The sequence below is a fragment of the Falco rusticolus genome, chromosome 2, assembly GCF_015220075.1.
Source record: "Falco rusticolus isolate bFalRus1 chromosome 2, bFalRus1.pri, whole genome shotgun sequence".
Lineage (NCBI taxonomy): Eukaryota > Metazoa > Chordata > Aves > Falconiformes > Falconidae > Falco > Falco rusticolus.
The window spans coordinates 8,465,343-8,480,071 of NC_051188.1; the positions used below are offsets into that span (position 1 = coordinate 8,465,343).

Genomic DNA, 14,729 nt, shown 5'->3' on the forward strand with positions numbered 1-14,729 from the left:
ATTTCAACCCCCAAAACTCTTTCCTGAAGAGGCAAGTGGTGGGTTTTGCACAGCCCTTGTAGTGGTGACCTTGTAGACCCACCAGCAATACACCCAAGTGCTGTGGTCAAGAAGGCTGCCCACAAAACTTACCAAATGCACAATTTTTGTGGCAGACAAATTAATGTTTTTGCAGCTTTTTTGGGATTTTAGTCCATACCAGGTTATTTTTTATCAAGCCATAAATAATTACGCAAAATTTAGGTGGAAGACTGATCTATTAGAGCTAATACTCTTCCTGAATGGTCATGTTTTCAGAGAGTATGAAAAAATATTTAACCCACTGAAGGCAACTTCAGTGAAGAGCTGAAAGCCTGCTGCCGTCGCCTTTGAAATAATATAGGAGATTTGAACAAAAGTCATGATAGTCATAGGTATTATGTCCACGTATTATAGATAGAAACTTCTCCAACGGGAAGTTTATATAATGAAAACCTAGCTATGATCTGAAACAGTGAAAGCAACAGTTTTTTAAGCTGATGCTGAGGTTTGTTTTCAGATGAGCTGCCCCAGGAATTAGTTTTGGACATGTTCCCTTCCCCATTGCATGCTTCTTCTGATCTTGTTGTCTTAAGCTTCCAGTCTACCTTCTCATAGATAGATTTCCTTCACATATATCATCTATAAAGTGCATAACAGCTGGGGAACAGTATTTATGACTGTTCAGATGAAGAAGAATGAAAGGGCTATGATGGAAGAGCTGACTCACTGCTAAGCAACCCCAGTTTTACACAGGAGTAACCTCACTGAAATAAGGAATTCCAGTCTTCTAAAACCCGGAGTTGGGTCAGCCTCAGCTGAGTGATGGACTTCCCTATGCATCCAGAAGATTAAATATAGCCCTCGCTACGTGTGGTCCGTGTTTCAGCTGAGTCCTGCATGGCCCACATGGGTGAACTGACCATTGCCTTATGGGTGACGTGATCCCAGAACAGGACATGGCAGGACTGGGCTGCCTAAATCCCCAAGATTTCAGAAAGTACTGGAAAATGGGAAATAAAGTCTCTCCCTAATGAATTTACGAACTCAGTTCCAGCAGAAACTTTGGGTATACAAAGTTGATTGAATGAGGGCTTGAACTGACCTACTGTTTCTTTTCCAGTTCTAAACCATATATGTATTTCCGCCCCCCCCCCCCCCCCCCCCGCTTGCTTAAAATCACCACATAAAAATTTCTCAGGTTAAACGTTTGAAGTCCACCTCAGATAGTTGTGTCTAGCTCCGCAATACTTTGTTGAAACCCAGAAGCCTCCAGTGGCATCTCAGAGCTCAGCTCAGCCCATCGCTTTTATGTGATCTTCTGGTGGAGTGATGATCCCCTAAACACAGACAACACAGCTTTGTCCTTGATCCTTGTACAGCTCTTTCCAATGCAATGCAGTGCTTATAAACGCACGTCACCCACTCACTGGTGCCAACAGAACCACCAAAACCTGCTTTGCCATTTCTTCCGGAGGGAATGTATCACAGGAGAACATGAAACACACACCGAGATTGAAAAAGGGGAAGGGAAACTGAGACAAGGGCATCCAGAAGCTGCAAGAGGCGAACAGGGCTTCATTTGCAGGGTGCCAAGTCTGCAGTCCTGTGCCCACTGATAATTTCATCCTGATAAAATAGCATCTCTAAGAAGCCAAGAGTGTAAAGGAAGGAACCGTGTGTATGCACACATATGAACGTGCATCGTTTGAAGGGGTCTGCAGTGATTTAAGGCAGGTGAGGACTGGATCTACATAAGCCACGCAATCTTATATCTATACACATATACCAAATTTAGGTTAAGGGGCTTGAATGTGGCTTAGGTGGAATATGCCTTTCATGCCTCCTGATTTTATTGACTATTTTATTGTCAGTTTTTCTTCCTCTAGTAGTGGAGAAGCAGACTTACACGTTTTAAAATTTCTCCAACTGCTGCGAGTATAAACTTCCTGAAGATTTTAGCCTCCTTGCAAGAGATCCAGTAAAATGAAGATTTTTTTTTTTTTTAGGTCAACATTTTCTTCTGGCAGACTGAGCCTGAAGTGCACTTTATTTCCCTTTAATTTAACAGCTCCAGCAGCTTTTCCAGTTAAATCGACTGTTCATTATTGAGCCCATTTATGAAGGGCTGTGCAGTGCAGTTTAATGAATCCCTGGCACAAAGCTCCCTTTCAGCGTAGGGAAAGAATAGCAGCCTATTTAGGTCCTGTAGGGCTGTATGTCAAAGGCTGCCTATAATACTTGTCAGGGAAGGGCAGAAATTCCCACTGATATAAGAATGTGCAAGAAATCAACTTGCACAACCAACTCGCCGATTAAGACGCGATCAGGAAATGAGACTGTAGGTTGCGAGCGGTGACACCTGTTTGGGCAGCCTGATTTTCCCATAACTTGAGAACCATATGGGCCATACAACGGGCAGGGAAAAAAACACCTCCTCCCTCCCCTGCCGTAGAGATTTTCTTACTTTCACGCTGCCTTCCCAATGCTGTGATGAAAGGAGAATGGGTGTTGTGAATTGTGAGGGCTAGGCTCAGTGCTGGATTCGGTTTGCCTTCCCCATGGGAAGATTTTACTAGTGATGACAGAATCATGGAAGGGTTTGGGTCGGAAGGGAGCTTTAAAGGTCGTCTAGTCCAACCCCCCTGCAATGAGCAGGGACATCTTCAACTAGACCAGGTTGCTCAGAGCCCCGTCCAGCCTGACCTTGGATGTTCCCAGGGATGGGGCATCTGCCACCTCTCTGGGCAACCTGTGCCAGTGCTTCACCACCCTCATGGTAAAAAATTTCTTCCTTCTATCTAGTCTGAACCTGCCCTCTTTTAGTGATGGGGCACAGCATGAGCTGCTTCCTTCAGGCTGGACCCTAGTGGGATCCTGTCCCTGCCTTGCAGAGGATTTACTCTGGGGTTGGGCACCAAGATGGGCAGTCCCACGAGCATCAGGAGGGCAGCAGCTTCAGCCTCTGCAACCGCCTCCGGTGAGGAGCTGCTCCATGAAAATGCTGGCACCGTAACATGCTCCTCAGCCATGCAAGGCTTTCTTGTTTGCGTAAGCCGCTCTCTCCTTTTTGGCCCGCTCGGTCTGTAAGGATAACATATTGTTCCTCTTGAGAAGGGCTTGATCGTGTGGCTTTGAGCTCAATTTGTGGCCTGTGCAAAGCACCAGTGAGCACGGCGTGTCCCTGCTCCCTCTGCTTCACAGGGCAACTGTGCCGTGGTTCCCTCTTAAAAGCCAAGCTTGATGCCAAGGGGATCATTCTGGAAAGCCTTGGTTTAATCCTCAGAGCTGGTTGAGATGCTGCTACCTATAATGAGCAAGAAAATAAACAAACCCACACAAAATTCCTACACAGAAATGGGCAAGAAAATAGCAGTAGAGCCCTGAGAGCCCCTTAGTGAGTGCTGAACGCTCTCCCGCGGGGTGGAGGTTTGGGGTGGAGGAAGCGCTTCTGCAGCCACTTCACTCACCTCCCTCTGATGGGGGGGGAGAGCAAAGGGACCAGGACATCTGGTCCAAACATTTGCCTGGGGCTGGGATTATTTTGCGGGTCTAAACCCAGAACTTCCCAGACCTTGCCAGTGAGTTGAGGTGGATCACTAGTGGGGTGAAAGCCATGCTGCACAGGCTGAGCATCATCATCCTGAAAGAGCACAGGCAGAAGACAAGTGTTGGCTCACATAGCCACTGGGAAAGAGAGACGTTTTGCAGGAATAACCAAACTGCTATTTCCTTGGAAAAATTAAGTTGCTTTGAAAGTTGTGGCTTAGCAAATACCCCTCCAGGCATTGCCCAACTTGGGGTAATCAGCTCTGCTTGAGAGAACATGGAGAATGAGCATGTTTAATGCAATTATGAAAGCTTTCTAAATCTCCAGATCTGGTTGAGAATATGTAAATTCAGCTGCTTAGCACAACTGAATGCAAACTTTCCTTTGCATGCCTGACAATTGTTTTAATACTCTCCAATTTTTAGAAGGTAATAAAGTCTCCCACTAAACCGTAGCTGAGCTCTCAAAGCTGTTTATTTGACTGAATTCAGCCTTACAGAAGAGAAGCCGGGGCTTTCAGCTTTTTTTTTTTTTTTTTTTTTTCCTCTAAGCCACCGGATATTTAGCCACTCTGCATATAATACCACCCAGACTCATTAACAAGCCCCTTTAGACAGGCTATGAAATATTGCTGCTATAACACCGAGGCAGATACTAACCTGAGGACCATTTAATTGCTGTTCTGTTAAGAGTCATTTCACATTGCTCCGATAAGAAATGCTCCCAAACTGGCTGCACATCCAGCAACACACAGCAATCCCCCTTTTCTAGACCCATGTGGTGTCTGAAGTGGCCTCAAAGCAGATGCAGAACTTAGTGGAGCACACAGGGTATATATATGTTGCTCTTTACCTTTCCCCATCAATAAGGGAGCTTGGAGCAGGCTGTAAAGCTTGTCAGGGATGGTCAAAGCTCAGGTAGCTAATCCGTGTCGGTTGTATTCCAGCTAAGTAGTTTAAATCCACCTGCTATGTACAGATACTCATTCTGATACGAAGAGATACAGAGGTTTCCCATAGCCCTCTGCCTATCAGGATTTTTTTGCTTCAATTACACGGGTGCACTCAAAGCAGCTCCCCAGATAAGAGACCCTGGGAGGCTCCAGATACACAGGTTTGGCACAGAGACCCGGCTCTGATGTGCCGGCACCGGAGCCAAGGCTGTGCCTGGGACCGCGAAGCCTGATGCTGGGACCCCGCTGAGACCGGACCCCGCTGAGACCTGCTGGGATGCAGGTGAGAGACCAAGAACATCAGCATTTTTGTTTCGTAAAGGATTTGGAGCCTTTTTTTCCTCTCCTGAGATAGGTGCTGTCTCCTCTTTTCTCCTGGCCATCACTTGCTCTGCATTCAACAAGTGTTTGACACTACAGTGAAGTGAATTTGGCTGATTTTTCCACTTTACCACTAAGTAAAGTGATTTTTCCACCTTAGGAGCTCATTTCCCTTTTCATCTGCAGAGTTTTGCTTTCTGCTTTTTCCTTCCAATACAAAACCTGCTGCATTTCTAATGTGATCGATGCAGACCAAGAAAACTCACTTTATCTCAGTCTAAATCAGGTATGCATCTTCATCACTTGGACTTGTGAAGTATCATGGAAAATAAATCCGGACGTCAAAGGGTTGAGGTTGTTCTGCACCAGTATGAGTTTTCTAATGGGAAAATCAATCAAATACCTCCTGCCCCGCCCCCCCCCCCCAAAAAAAAAAAGACAAGATAGCTCCTTCAGGCGCTGTTATTGGTACTTGTAGCCACATCGCTGATTTTCCTGCCTTCCATAAGGATGGTTTACGCTGCTGCTTCACTAAACCCGGGCAAGTAAAAATCTTCAGTTTTAACTGAATGTGACCCAGTCTCTTAAAATCTCCACTGGATCACTGCGCTGGATTTTCTCAGGACTTGACCTGACTGGGAAAATACAATACGCCGGCTGACGCTGCATAGCAATGAGATGGGGAAAAAAACCCCCAAACCGACAAAAAACCCAAACAGCTTTGCAAATTAATTTCGGCTTGTGCATCCCGGGGGGTGCCCGCGCCCCCGGCGGGGACCCAGCCCCGCGGGACCGGGACCGGGACCGGGAGCCCCCGCCCGGCCTCGGGGGCGCTGCCTACCCGCTCCGGGGCGGCCGGGGGATGCCGGGGGGGCGGGCCCGGGGGGGTACCTGTCCCGGGGCGGTGCTCGGCCCGCCCCTCCGCCGCCGCCGGTGTCCCCGGCCCGAGGGGGGGGGCGGCGGGGGGGCGGGGTGGCCGGGGCCAGCCCCGCTGCTGAGCCCTCCCCCTCCCCCGCCCGCCGCCTTTTCCCCGCCGCCGCCGGCCGCCCCGCGTATCCCTGCGGAGCTCGGGGCGGCGGCGGCCCGCCGCCGGCCATGGCCGTGCCCGCCGCGCTGCTCAGCCCCCACCACCTCCTCTCCTTCTGCTTCCCCGCCGCCGCCGGCGGCCTGCTGGGCTATGCCGACCTGGAGAAGGGCTACGAGGGCGGCGGCGGGGGCGAGGCGGGGGACTTCAAAGAAGCCACCCGGGACCTGCTGAGCTTCATCGACTCGGCCTCCAGCAACATCAAGCTGGCGCTGGACAAGCCGGTGAAGTCCAAGCGGAAGGTGAACCATAGGAAGTACCTGCAGAAGCAGATCAAGCGCTGCACCGGCATCATCGCCGCCGCCCCGCCGCCGCCGCCCGCCCCGCCGCCGCCCGCCGCCGCCTCCCCGCCCGCCGCCTGCCCCGCCAAGCCCCCGCCGCGCCGGGAGGCCTCGCAGGCGGCCAGCAGCCTCCAGAGCAAGAGCCTGGCCGCCCTCTTCGGCTCCCTGCAGCAGGGCCGCGGGGCGGCGGGCGGCGGCGAGGCGGCGGGCGGCGGCGGGGCGGCGGGCGGCGGCGGCGGCGGGGCGGGCGGCCCGCGGAAGGTGCCGCTGCGGGACCGCAACCTGCCGCCCTCCTTCTTCACGGAGCCGGCGCTGCCCGCCGCCGCCCGCGGGCCGCCGCCGGCCGCCAAGGAGCCGGAGAAGGGCGGCGCGGAGGCGGCCGAGTTCTTCGAGCTGCTGGGCCCCGAGTACGGCGCGCTGCTGCCCGAGCATGCCGCCCCGCCGGACGCCTTCCCCGGCGGCGGCGCCCGCCTGCCCGCCGAGTTGGGCCTGGAGCACGGCCTCTACGAGGCGCCGCTGCCGCTGCCCGCCGCCCACCACCCGCTGCTGGGCGGGCTGCTCTACCCCGAGCCGCCCTGGAGCCCGGCCGGGCCCTGCAGCCCGCCCAAGAAGGCGCCGCCCGAGGCGCTGCGCCCGCTGTACCCGGCCGGCGGGGAGCCGGGCCCCGGCGGCGGCGGCGAGGAGCCCGGCGGGCACCTGCCGGCGGGGTTCGCCCCCTTCTTCCCCGAGTGCCCGCTGCCCGCCCCGCAGGTGCCCTACGACTACGGCGGCGGCTACCCCCGCGCCGCCTACCCCGGCCTGTAGGGCAGGGCCGCGGGGCCCGGCCGCCGCCCGCCGCGCCGCCGGGAGGGGCTGGGGCGGGGGTGAGGGCCGGGGCGCGGGCGGGCCCACGCCGGGGCCTGGCGGACGCTCGGGAGGCAGCCGGGACCTGCCGTGCGGCTGGGGGCTGCGCTCGCCCCCGCCGCGCACCCAGGGCCGCGGCTGCCCGCAGGGCTCGCCCCGCCGGCCCCGCCGTGCTGCGGGGCGCGCTGCAAACACGGTGTGAGGCGCTGGGTCCGGCGGGCAGGCCTGTGTCTGGCGGCCGGGCCCACTCCCCGGTCGCCCCCCGCCGGGCTCCCCCGGCCCGGGGTGCGCGGCCGCCCGGCTCATCTCGGCAGGCACTCCATCGTTCCAGTCCAAAACCACAGCTCGGTCAAACTCTTCGTGGGATGCGGTTTAAAATTTTCCCCAGCTTGGCCTGCATCGCAGGCGCCGGTGGGATGTTCGGCTGAGGACATGAAGGCCAGGGGGTGAAAAAAAAAAGAAAAAAAAAAATTATTCAAGCAAAAGCGTTTTGCTGCTACCGAAACTTAGTGTCCCGAAATTTAACAGTGCCTCGCAGGATCTCGCCGACAGCCATTCATAGCGCTACGTAAAGTTAATTGACGGCATAATTTGGGGACAAAAACGTACCGATCGCAGCCGCTACGGCGATGCGGCTCCTGCAGACCCTTGGATTTCTTCCAGGAATGTGTCGAAGCTCGGAAAGCGACGCGGCTCGGTTTCATTGTGTACAGGAGATTATTTGATAATCATTTAAGTTATGTAAAAGAGTCTATGATAGGTCCTATCGAAATAAAGCTACACAATAGATCTAAAGGTCTGTGGTTGTTACTGCCCTGGAAATGCAGCGGTGGAGGGGCTTCCACCGCGCCCCCGCCCTCTGTAAGGGTTTCTTGGCAGGAGTTAAGACGGGCCGAGGGTTTTGTCTGTCCTAGATCTTTTGAAATGCCAGTGTTTTACCCACAGCACCCCGTGCTTGTTTTGCCTTCGTTTGTACCCGGCTGTTTCTTTAACTTCCTAGAAAGAAAGGAATGATCATACGCTACAAAGCCGAGGGATGAAAACTGTTACCGTTATGAAAACAGATCAAAATACTCGGGAGTTTTCCTATTGTGATGTGAATCTCAAAAGGCAATCCCGCAGCCGGGCTCCTTGCCAGGCCCAAGCGGGCTGTTTGTTTTTGAAACGGGATCTACATACGGATCAGCCTGAGGTTTTACCCTCAGCCGTGACAAATCCATGTGCCTTCTGTCTTTTAAAAGATAACGTGAAAGGTAAAGCAGTTTCCTTCATTCATCAGCCCAGACTGAACTTTTCAGAGACTCGGGGTGGAGCTGGTGGGATGCCTGGAGAAGTGAAGCAAGATCTTGTGGAAATAAACTGTGAGATACATTGTTTTGGAAATGAGCTTAATTTTAAATAGCAAGAGCTGTAACTTAATGCTGCCTCTTTCCTCCCAGAAAGCTGCCCGAGGTCTCTTCAAGCTGTATGGAAAGGAACCGCCATGGGTGAACATCCACAACACTCCAGTGTCTTAATAGCTGGATGCTGTTGAGGAATTGCGCTTCTCAGGCATAATTTTGTGGTAGTTTATTTAACCAAGCTTCACAGGAGCCTGTATGAGGAACAACGAGTGTCCGGTCCAGCCAAGGTAGCTACAAATTAGGTTAATCCTGCCCTGCTGCTGGTTTTGATGGCGGGACAATGTCCTGCTCTGTGAACTCAGTCCTGCCTTCTCCGCTTTGGCAAACCTCCCAGCCACGAGGGCGCGAGTTCGCCTTCGCAAAGCGCCGCTTTGCCAGGTCCAAGCAGAGCTTGCCTATAACTATCTAGACAAGACCAACCGGCAGGTTATTTTGGTTGGAGAGGTGGTGGTGGTGGGGTTTTTTTGTTATTTTCGGCAACTGCTTCAAGCAATGGAATTTGTAGCCTATACGAGCAGCTGCTTGGAGTATTTCAGCTTGATGGTGCTGTGCTAATATATATATATATATATATAACAAATATTTTTTTATATATATATATATATCAAATATTTTTATATATATATATAATATATCATATCACCCGGCTCCCCCACCTGAGCCGTGCGCCTGAGGTCAGCGTTTTCAGCAGGCCAGGCAAACGAAGGGGAAGCTGATAATGCTGCGGTCTCTGCTAAGGAAAGAAAACACCTTGTTTCACTGAGGATTTCACCAATTTATTTCACAAGTTCGATATGCAAATATGTGTTAACCAGAGATCTAATCCTGAAGACCTCGCAGCCTGTCCTGTCAGCTGTCTCATGGACTTCAGTGAGATTTTGCTCAAAAAAAATTCTAAAGCAAGTCTTCAGGAACAGACGCTGGGATGTGCTATGTAGACAGCGTGAACCTGAGTGGTTTGGTTGCCCGCAGGCCTCACCTTTTTACTCCAAGTAGCTGTGAAGTGCCACAAATTGACCTGTCAGGTGGCTTTCATGACTTTGGTGCTCCGCTCCCTTGTAGATGGTTACCTGTGGTGCTCAGAAGCTGAGCATCATCGGCCTTCTTGGGTTAGATCTTGCCTCAAACCAGTGGGAGAAGCGGCTCTGTGGGTGTCATCAGAGCTGGGCAGCCCACCCCGGAGGCTGCCAGGTTGAAGGGCTCTTTGTGGGCTTGCAAAAAGTTGGAGGCAGGCTCCAGGAGTCAGCCTGACTGAGCAGCAGCTGCGGGTGTTGCTTCAACTTGGCCTTCTCTTCTGCAATGGTTCCCTAAAGCAGACATTTTCAGTTTACACTGAAAATAAAAATAATAATAACAAAAACCCCAATGTAGGACCAGCATACTTTGAAGCACCGCTGCATTTCTGCCCGAGTCTGCATTTGAGGAGTACTCAGTATGGGGAGTCTGCTAAGGCTGGAGAGGAGCTCACCACGGCTGGGTTGATCCCGGCTGCTTTCCCCACAGCGCTGGCAGGACACAGGGTTTCTGTGCAGTTCCTGAGGAGCGCTGGAGCTCACTGCCAGGCCAAGGGTTGCCGTCTGCTGGAGCTGCGGCTTTTCCCTTCGTTGGCTGTATGTGGGCATGTTTTGTTGTGGTTGTTTCCCCCACCTTGAATAGCGCAGGCACTGAAAATGTCACATGTAAGAGTCTCGCGCAGAAACACCCTTGGGAAATGGTTTTCTCCACTGGAGCACTGAAAAGCACCAACTTAAGCATCTGTAAGACTAAAACCTTGTGTGACAGAGCAAGATCATTCGGTTTATCTGGTGCACTTTTACAAGGGGTCTGTCCCCAAGAACTAAAGCCAATGCTTTTTAGCTTTTCTATCTTAAAAGAAGCACGTCTCTTTGAATGGAAGTGTGGTTGGACTGAGGTCAGACTATCAAACTATTTCGTTTTACAAACTTGCACTGAGTTCCTCAAATATAATAAATTCTGTTTTGTTGTTGGTGCATTTCACACACACCTGATTTTACTGGAGATTCTGGTGGAAAAGCATACACATCTTAATAATTTTTCATATGAAGTCAAAGATGATAAAGGGGAGTGACAAGAACCCTTCACTCTAATAGAGAGAATCCTATCTTTCCTTAATGGTGCTTTACTGATGAGTAACAAAGGGTTCACCAAGAAGTTATTACTGTGCCTCAATATGTTGTGATTTAAACAGTCTGGGTCTTTTCCAAAGGTCCTTCAAGAAAGCAGAAAGGTTCGTTCATTTTCTTGGATGGGCTTTTGAAACTATTTCATGACCCGAGTTTGGGATTGCTCTAATCCAGCCTGACCATCGACGATGAGTCATCTTCAGTGAGTTTACGTAGTTGTTCAAACAATGTTAGTAAAAGAGATACAGAAGTTTATTGTAGGCTGCTTTTGTTTTCTGACTTCTTGAATAAACTGCTTTTGGCAACAATGCAAAAACTGAAGGTCATTCTGCAGTTATTGGCAACAGGAGGAAAAAGGTGGTGGAGGAACTCTGTAGTCATGTGCAAGCAACTAAGATGGAAATGCGGGAGCTCAAGCCTACAAACCTGACTGTAGGAAATGAGAGTTGGGAATGCTTTTAGGATAGCTTTATGTCAACGGAAGAGACTGCAGCCTACCCTCTCTGCAATAAACTCATCTCTCATTTTTAAGATGGGTTAACACTCATTTAAAAATCCAATGGTTTTTGTAACACATCTACATAAAAGAATAAAAATAGAAGTGTATGATAGTAACCCCCCCTTTCCCAAAACCTGCATGTGTAAAGATTGGCCGAGGATTGCTGAAAGGTGGCGTTATGAAAGGTGTGGGAGAGAACTACTATTTTCTGTGTTTTATAGTATTTTTCAGTACCTCACTGTAACCTCGTTTATCCTTGGTGACTCCCCTCCCTCACTGGCAGAGAACAACTTCACTGGGCTGGAGGATTTTTAGCCCTTTATGCTTTTTGGACCCCCTCCCTATCAAATGTAAATGTACTGTCAAAGCCTTATTTTTCATAGTTATTTTGGTGGTAGTCCACAGACCCACGGTTGTCCGGAGATTACAGCCTCAACATCACTGCATTGCTGCCTGTGGAAAATATTTTTAATTGCTTGAATCACCCAGTGTAAGGTTGGAGGAATAAACTGGATTTCTGAAATGATCCTTCATCTCTCCTTCTCTGAGACGGGGGATTCACATCTTATTTATGAAATCTCTGTGACCCTGCTGGAGGCAGCTATAGCTGCACACTTACCCCTGTGCTCCCTCCAGGTGTTCCTTGACAATGCTGGGCATGTAAGAAAATGTGGACTGGTCTGTAATAAGGGAGGGGGGACAGGATTCAAGCTTTGCAGTGACAGGTTCTGCTGTTCCTGTTAGTGTGTTTTGCATGCCAGGATATCTCCTGGTGGGCATTTTAGGCTGCCCCGGTCTTAGCAGCTCATTGGTGTTCAGTTTGTGGGCTCTGCTGAACAGGTTGTGGCAAAGCCAGCTGTGCCAGACGCAGAGGTGACTGTCCCCATTTGCTCCCCTGCCTCTTTGCCACAGGTGCCACCCCTTAGCTGCGTGTACTGAGTGGAGCTGTGCCCGTGCATCCCTTACTCCAGCCTGTGATCAGTGCCCAAGCCCAGCTTCAGGGATGGTTTGAAGTGAAGTGGGGGTCGTACCGATGAGCCCAGGAATGGCTGGAGTGCAGCTCAGCCGGTTCAGCCACAGCTCAGCTAAGCAAATCTGTTGGCAGGCTGGGAGCGAGTTAAACCTCAGGTACTGGGCGACAACGGTACTGCTTTCTAGTAGCTGTAGACAGTGAACAGAGACTGCTTTCTGTTTGAGCAGAAGGTGGGCATAATCGTTACTGATTTTTGGTTTTGTTCAGCTTTATAAAAGCTGTAGGTCCACTGCTTAAACCTCTGTGTGCCTCCACGGCAGTGAAAACTCAGTGAATGCTTCTAAGTTTGATGATGCCAAGACACTCTTTGAGACTGGCTGCTGGACCGGGGACGGTCGCACAGGAGAGGTTGTGGACCAGATTTCGTCTCTTCTCATTTTCTGAATTGCAGACTGTGATCCGGGCTCTTCTACGCTACAAGGTGAAGAACTAGTTTATAGGGACTGATCCCCATGACCCGTCTCAATGACACATAGCAGACGTGGCCCCTTCTGCAGGTGGCCATCCAAACCTCATGGGAAGGACTCGACCCTGTGCTGAGTGTACTCGGGTCTCTGCTGTGGGTTCCGGCTGAGGCAGCGCTCCAGGGTGGCCTTGAGAGCTATCCTGGACCTCCCATAAGTATGTCATACATAATACTTCCTCCTTCTCTCAAGTCTCTTTGATGTGTTCAGCTCCTAAGAGAGCTGGAGCGCTTCTCTGGGTTTTGAGGCTGAGCACCCTGAAAAGTGCTCTTTCCTTCCAGCAATTAAAAATGAGGTTCATGGTGAGTTTGTGAGAGCTTTAGAAATCTGAGTGAATTTTTTGAACCCATCTGCAGGAGTTACGGATTAAAATGCCATTTATTGTCCTGACTGCTGGACAGCCTGGGTGACTCCGAGTTGAGCTGGACCCTGGCAGAGCCCTTGGTTGAATAATACCAGCCAGCGTTACAATTCTGTGATCAAATGCCCTCCCAGTTCCAGCAGTGTCTCTCCTGTCAGAGGCTTGTCAGCTAGATTCATTAGGTCTGGAGTAAGGAGCCCTGTTGTTCTTGATATACAGAAAGCAGAGATCAGATCGGTAAAACTGGGTGTGAATTCTAAATAAAAGGGAAATTCCATCCTTCCGCCACCATTTCTTTTCAGTGGATAACTAATAAGGAATCATTTTTTGCATAGTAACGCTTGACGGTAGAGCTGGGCTTTAAAGAATAGCTATAATTGCTTCTGTGCACTCAAATAATTGAATATAAATCAATTACCACCATTTTAGGTATTTGAACAGCCAAGCTCGCTCCATGAAGAAAAACATTTCTTTCCTGTTTAATAGCCAGACCTTTAGCTTCTTTGTTTATCCACATATCTGGGACAAATGATTCAAACTCAGTCATTAATTAGTGATTTTATCAAGATTTTTCCTTTCAGGACTGAAAGGTCAGCACACCCTTGAAGCGCTAGCAAAACAAATGTCTCCGATTTGCACATGAAGTCAAGGCTTGCGAGGAAGAAGCCTCAGAAAATGGCTTAAAGGGCAGGGGTTTAATTCAGGGTGGCTGCCTGGTGTGCTAAGCACCGATGTGATGACCAGACAGCCTGTATTTGATCAAAAACTCTGTGGCTGATATTTTTTTATCAATTAGGTGACCCTTCAGGGGTAAAGCCGGGTGACAGAAACATCAGGCACAAGGGCTGAAGTAAATGTTGGGCCAGAGGAGCATGGCCCTGACTTCGATGTAACTTATTTTTATTGTACTGTTCAGGGACCCTCCGGCTGCCAGGGCCACACGCTGGTTCCTGGATGCCGGGGATGAGCCAGCACCGCAGCCTGCGGCACAGCGCTCCGAGCAGGATGGGCCCTGCCAGGGAAGGGAGAACACATTTTACTATGAGACAGACGCCACCTGACTAATCCAGACCAGCTGAGATTATAAATAAGATGCAATTTTGTTAACTAAAAGGAGAAAGGTGAGTGAGTAGGCAAAGAGGAGTGAAGGGGGTTTCCTGGCAGAGGCAACCCAGCCATCAGTCAATTGCTAGGCTTAGCATCATGTTAGGATGCCATGGCGATCCTTTCCTGGCTTGAAACAGGTATTAATATTGCCACATTATTACCTGTATTGATATCTTTTTCTTGTATTTATGCTGGTTTTATGACTGGTTTCAAATCACCTCCCTTTTCAAAGGAAGAGAAAAAGAACAACTTGGGTAATAGAGGACTTGTTCTGCTGCCGAGAGAAGAAGTGGGAGCAAACAGAGCAATCCAAAGGGATCTGTTATAAATAGCCTTGCTTTAAGTTAGAAAACAAAACCGAGACAGGCAGCAGCTAAAAATCCCACAACATTCAACTTGTGTTTTTCCTACACCGATTTAATCTCTTTTCCTAGTTACTGTGCCTTGTAAAGCAGCCACGCAGTGATTTTGGGGAGTCCTCCTACGGGAGATTTTTCTTCTACGAGGTTGGACAAGAGCAAAAATACTCATTGCCACTGCTTAAGTCCCTGGCAAAACGTGATGTATGATGTATGGCTGACAGGGCGTTCGCAGCAGCCAGGGACAGAAGTCCTCTGCAGCCCTCGGCTGGTTCGCTTTGCATCCTGCACGTTGGGAGCGCAACGGGCC

The 14,729-nt window shown here is 50.5% G+C and overlaps 1 protein-coding gene across 1 annotated transcript; it reads left to right on the plus strand.

Annotated features, from left to right (window-relative positions):
• Positions 1 to 5,717: 5,717 nt before the first annotated feature.
• Positions 5,718 to 7,844, plus strand: FAM181B (family with sequence similarity 181 member B). The gene has a single exon (XM_037378548.1). The coding sequence runs from the start codon at positions 5,937 to 5,939 to the stop codon at positions 7,008 to 7,010; it is 1,074 nt and encodes a 357-aa protein (XP_037234445.1). The 5' UTR covers positions 5,718 to 5,936; the 3' UTR covers positions 7,011 to 7,844.
• The last annotated feature ends 6,885 nt before the right edge of the window (positions 7,845 to 14,729 follow it).